Genomic DNA, 6000 nt, shown 5'->3' with positions numbered 1-6000 from the left:
ATGTAGTTCATCCTTAGATTTTGGATGCCAGTGTATTTTATAATTCATTTTTAATATCTAAAACTGCAAAATCTACATCAAGCTTATGCTTACAAGCTCTATATATGTAAATTTTTTTTTTTTTTTTTTTTTTTGAAATTTTGTATTTACATCTACAATTAAATAATTTTAATCAGAGAAAGGATAAATAAGTTGTGTTGGGAAGGAGGCTTAGTATAAAGATATTCAGAACTACTGCCATAGAAAAATCTGGCATAAGTTTGTTTACTCATTCATTTCATATATTATATTACACCAAATGACATCAGCCACAATTTCCTAAGGCAACAAAAGAAAAAAAAAAAAGATTTATTTTTCTAGCACACAATGCACACACCTACAGGTGTCATAAATTACATATATAACTTAGAATATAAATTATAATGGTGTAAACTAACTTTTTATACTGTACTTACTGCCTTTAAAAAGCAGATAAAATATTACATAAAAATTAAATGCAGTTTATAAAGAAAATGTATTAAAAATGTATCAGTAAAAGTTTCAGAAAAAAATCTGAATGCTGCACTTTTCAACTCATCTATTTTTGCTGCTTAGTTTGCAGCAAAAAGCTTTACCCTTTAAATTATCTTGCATATAATTTTTATATAGGAACCCTGAAACTGTACCTATCTGATAAAAAGTTAATATTTAAAATAAGAGAAAATATAAATTATAATGGTATAAACAATAACTTTTCTGAAATCTTTGGAAAGCAAATAAAAAAATAAGATTTCATAATGAATAAATGCATTTTATAAATAATTATATAAATAAAATGTAAGATTGCTTCAAAAAAAATCAGTATCTGAAAATATCTGAATTCTGCACTTTTTCACACCATATAATTATTTTTGGCTGATCTTTGTTACCACTCAGTTTACAATACAGCAATTACTTTATCCCTTAAATTTTCTTGCAAAAAAAAAAATTTTTTTTTTTTATTTATATAGGAACCCTGAAGATATAGAAATCTGTGATAAATGAATTTATATTTAAAAAATAAATTGAATTATATGCATAATATATAACTTTTTTTTTTTTTTTGCACAGCGAAATCTCAAACTTCTTTTGGCTAAAGGCACTTAGAATATTAACATGTTAATCTTAATTGTGCTGCTAACTCTCAGTACCATTTTACAAGAAAGAATTTAATGTTTCACTTAAAACTGATAGATATATATAACAGCATACAGCAACAGTTATATTACAGAATGAAACAAGAGCAAACACTGGCATTTGATTTCACTCCAAACAAGTCATCCATAGATGACATAATTTTCCATCTTTAGCATTTCATTTCCACACTTGGGTTTAACTTGCATGTGGGATTTGTTCATTCATCACCTTCAGAGGCTGGTTCATTCATCACCTTCAGAGGCATAACATGGCTGGTTATTTTTACTTCTGAAAAGCTATTTTCTTCAGAACTTCCTGAATTTCCATTAACACAGGTACTGTTGTCCACTTTTTCTTCTGAAAAATTAACAGAATTAAATAGAGATGTGAAGTAAAATGAATATATCTTGAGAAATTTTGTCAAGCATACAGTACTGTTTTTAATGAAAGACTATAGAATAGCCTTGCACATGGTACTATATATACATATATAATGGACAAACTTTCAAGTATGTTATATCCAACTTTTAAATGAACTAGTTGTGAAGACTAAGATCATGTTTATACATAATTTTTTTAACATAGCTGTTAGAATGGCTCAGATTCCATGATGGTGTATTTACATTAAAATCAGCATTTGTGTATATAAAATAAATAAATAAAATATTTACTGTAAATTTATACAATATATTCGATTCTGTATATTTAGTAAGTCTCTTCGTCTAAGCAGGCCTGACATATTCTCTATAGAATTACAATTAGTATATTCTATATATCTGACACTTAAATTCTCATTGGGAGAAGGAAAATATCCTAGACATCTGGAGTAATTACTTTGAAAGGCTGTTAAATGAAACAAATAGTGACAGAACAGTAATATAAAATTTCCAAGAAGAATGCAAACAAGAGTACATACCAATATGTGAGTTAGAAAAAACTGTCAAAAACTTGAAATGTGGTTAGGCAGTTGATAGTTGAACTAGAATTGCTCAAATATGGAAGTAGAAAAGTTCTGCAGTAGCTAACTGCTTAATTCAGAAGGCTTGGTCAGAAGGTCATATTTCAAATGATTGGAGTGGAACTCTATAAAAAAATGCAACCATACTTGAAAAGAGGATGAGAAAACAGTGGGTGTTCAGGCCAAATAGAGGTTCTCAAGATCAGATTTTCATGGCTGTGTGCACTTCCTCAAGCTATGTGAAACTAATTCTTTGACATCTACAATTAAGTTTCACTTTATTTTGTTGCTTTTATATACATTACAATTTCCACTATGTCTGTTACAGACAAATTATTGTTGGAAGCACATTGCATGGTATAATTCATTCTTTGTATGCTACCCCCCATCCATCATCATCATCAAATTCCTGCCATGTACCCACAAGGGGTACATAACAGGATATGATAGTACTACATGAACAAATTATATCATTACTAACTTCTTATCTACAATTTTCCTCCAAATCAGTATGTTACTTGTCAAGACTCCAACATTATCAGATCTTATATTTCTATCGTCTAAGGCATTTTGTACCGTATCAATCCAATTATATCTTGGTCTTCCTCTGGGTCTTTTTCCTGCCAACCTGGCAGAGAACACTTGTTCAGCTAATCTTTCCTCACCCATTCTGTTTAGGTGACCATACCACCTGAGATTAGCTCTGACGCATTCTTGGATGCTGACAATATCAAGTTTTTTCCTAATATCCTCGTTTTTAATATGATATTGCCATTCATGCCATCTGTTCACGCCTATAATCTTTCTCAGGACTCTCATATCTGTGGTGTCTAGTCTTTGGTCAAGTGTTTTACTTCTGACCCAGCTCTCAGATCCATAAGTTAAAACTGGTTTGAACACTGTCTTGTATACAGCTAATTTAGTGTTCCGACTAATTTCTCTCTTATTAAATATGAATTTATTCAATTGACTTCCCACAATACTAGCTTTGCTGATTCTGTTGTCTATTTCTATATTTAATTTACCATCTTCAGTAAAAATCATGCCTAAGTAGCTGAAATGTTTTACTTGTTCCACAGGTTCTCCATTCACAACACAGTTGACATTGTCAATGATTCTGCCGATTTTCATTGTCTTTGTCTTTTTATTGCTGACTTTCATACCATATCTATTATAACAACTATTCAATTTAGTCAGAGAATCTTGCAGACTTGTAGCGGATTTATTTAGAAGTATAACATCATCCACATAAAGCAAAGCGCTGATATTAATATCTCCAATTTTGATATCATGTTTAATACCATTTTCCTTCGTAATGTGATCCATATAAATAATGAATAACAGAGGGGATAATGTACATCCTTGTCTCACACCAGATTTAACATTAAACCATCTTCCTGTACTTCCTTCAATTCTAACTGCTGACTCACAACTCAAATAAAGACTAAGTATTGCTTGATATAATGCCCCATTGACACCATATAACTGCAGCGTATTGAATAGCTTCTCTCTTGGCACCTTGTCATATGCCTTTTCCAAATCGACAAAACTTAAATACAGATCTTTGTTATATTCCCATGCTTTCTCGACTATTTGTCGTAAAGTGAAGATCTGATCCTGACAGCCTCTGTTTGGCCTGAATCCAGCTTGTTCTTCACCATTTTCCACAATTCTTCTCAACCGTTTCTCCAGTATACTTGCATAGATCTTGCCAGGAACACTCAGTAGGAAAATACCTCTGTAATTCTCACATTCAGTTTTATTTCCCTTTTTATATATGGATACTATGAGAGCTCTACTCCAATCATCGGGAATTCGTCCCTCTGTCCAGGCATTCTGAACTATGCAGTGCAGCCACTGTAAGACTTTTATACTACCATACTTCAGCATTTCTGGTCGAATATCATGTACTCCAGCTGCCTTTCCACATTTCAAGCCTTTGATGGCTTTTTCTACTTCAAGTATGGATATGTATTCCTGCCTGCATGCCTGGTCAGTGTTTTTTACCACTGTGCTGTCATCACTGCTTGTTTCATTTAGCAGTTTTTCAAAGTAATTACTCCATACTTCAAGGATATCTTTTTCTCCAGTTTTTATGTCACCTTTATCATCTCTAACTCCTTTTACAGCACTCTTTCCTCCATTCCTAAGCTTCTTCAACAACCTCCAGAATATTTTGCCACCTTCTTGATATTTATTTTCTATATTCTTGCCAAAGTCCTCCCATTACTTTTGTTTAGCTAGTTTTACACAGTGTTTAGCATTCTTGCATTTGTTTCTATATTCTCTAAGAGCACAAGCTGACTTATTTGCCAGGAACTTTTGATATGCTTTCTTCTTTTCCTTCACTGCCTCTTTAACTTCCTGTGTCCACCAGGGAGTTCTAATTTTTTTATCCTTGCAGACAACCTCACCGCATGCCTCTCTGGCAGAATCAATCAATGTTTTCTTCAGAGTTTGCCACTGAATCTCCAAGGTTTGATTCCTGTTCTCAAACTCTTTCATTTTTTTCTTCAATAATCTTTGTGTATTTTAGTCTACAGTTCACATCGGAGAGCTGCTCAACTTTTATTCGCTTTAAAACTTTCATACATGTTATTCTTTTCAATATGAAATTCAATTTTATCCTGCTCAAGACTAAATAGTGATCACTTCCAATTTCAAATCCTCTGTACACTCTGGTGTCCTGCACCAGGGAGAAAACATCACTATCAACAATAACATAGTCAATGAGACTTTTCTTATTCCTTGCCTCTTCTCTCCATGTGAATTTGTGCACATTTTTATGTTGGAACATGGTGTTAGTAATAACCAGTCCATGTCCTGAGCAAAAATCCAACAGATATTTGCCATTATTATTAGCTTTGCTCTTTTCTCCAAATTTTCCCAAAATATTTTTGTATGTCTCACAATCATTTCCTACTCTGCTATTTAGATCCCCAACAAGGACCAACTTTTCCTTTTTCATTGTGTCAGTTGCTTTTTCTAAAGCCTCAAAAAATTCCTCCACTTCTACCTTAGTAGAACCTTCTGTGGGACCATAGGTACAAATAAGTCTCATTGTCCAGTTCCCCATTCTCATATTTGCCCACATTACTCTACTTGAGACTGAATGCCATTCAAGAAGATTAGCCTCGTATTTTGTGTTGAATACTATGGCTACTCCTTCTTTTCCTTGATTGTCATTGCCTGAATATAACATTTTGTATTTATTGCTCAGAAAGATCTCACCAGTTTTGGTCTTTTTTGTTTCAGTCACCCTATTATGTCGATCTGGTACTTATCTAATTCCTCAGCTAGCTCCGTTTCTTTGCCATTCAGGCTTCTTATGTTGATAGTATCGATCTTTAACTCTGGTGATGTTGAGTTGGGGTTTGTTTTCAGATTTGTTCCAGTAGCTGACTTTTTGCTGTTCGCCCTGGTTTCCTGGCGAAAACAAAACAGGGGCCTTGTTTAACCGGGCGATGCCCCAGCCAGCATGGAATTTTGTCATGTTGTACAATCATTTTTTATTTTGGTTTAACGAATAAGAATAAAATTTGGTCGGCTAAATCCTAAATTGCCAGCCCATCCTTGTTCGTTCAGTATCCAAGTAGATACCCAACAGGGTGCACCACGAGAAGGTGAGGATTGGACATTAGGTCAGAAGCCCTGGTCGGTTCTCCGCATTCCTTTAAAGGCTATGTGTAGGTCTCCTCTCAGTTATACAGCTTTGATCCTTAAGCACCCCATTCCATTAAATGTTTGATATAAGTTTGAACTAGCACCTAAAGCCAAACACATGAGAGTAGTTGATTCAGTAGGTTTGCATCTAGATTGTAAATGAATGTTGACCAAATTATAACCAACTGACAGTGACCACAGGAATAGTTTGCTCTATGGATTAT

The 6000-nt window shown here is 33.4% G+C and overlaps 1 protein-coding gene across 1 annotated transcript in view; it reads right to left on the bottom strand.

The window, feature by feature from the left end:
* Positions 1-232: 232 nt before the first annotated feature.
* LOC150096257 (beta-taxilin-like) overlaps positions 233-6000 on the bottom strand; it is a 138997-nt gene continuing 133229 nt past the window's right edge. The window contains exon 9 of the mRNA XM_090408837.1: positions 233-1512. Coding sequence (XP_090264963.1) covers positions 1373-1512 — 140 coding nt within the window. The 3' untranslated portion in view covers positions 233-1372. The remainder of the gene's footprint in view (positions 1513-6000) is intronic.

This window comes from Typopeltis vanoorti, chromosome 19, assembly GCF_054136105.1.
Source record: "Typopeltis vanoorti isolate ZY-2024b chromosome 19, IOZ_Tvanoo_1.0, whole genome shotgun sequence".
Taxonomy (NCBI): Eukaryota; Metazoa; Arthropoda; class Arachnida; order Uropygi; family Thelyphonidae; genus Typopeltis; species Typopeltis vanoorti.
Note: the sequence above shows the minus strand (reverse complement) of the source record. Positions and strands in the feature narration are given on the sequence as shown.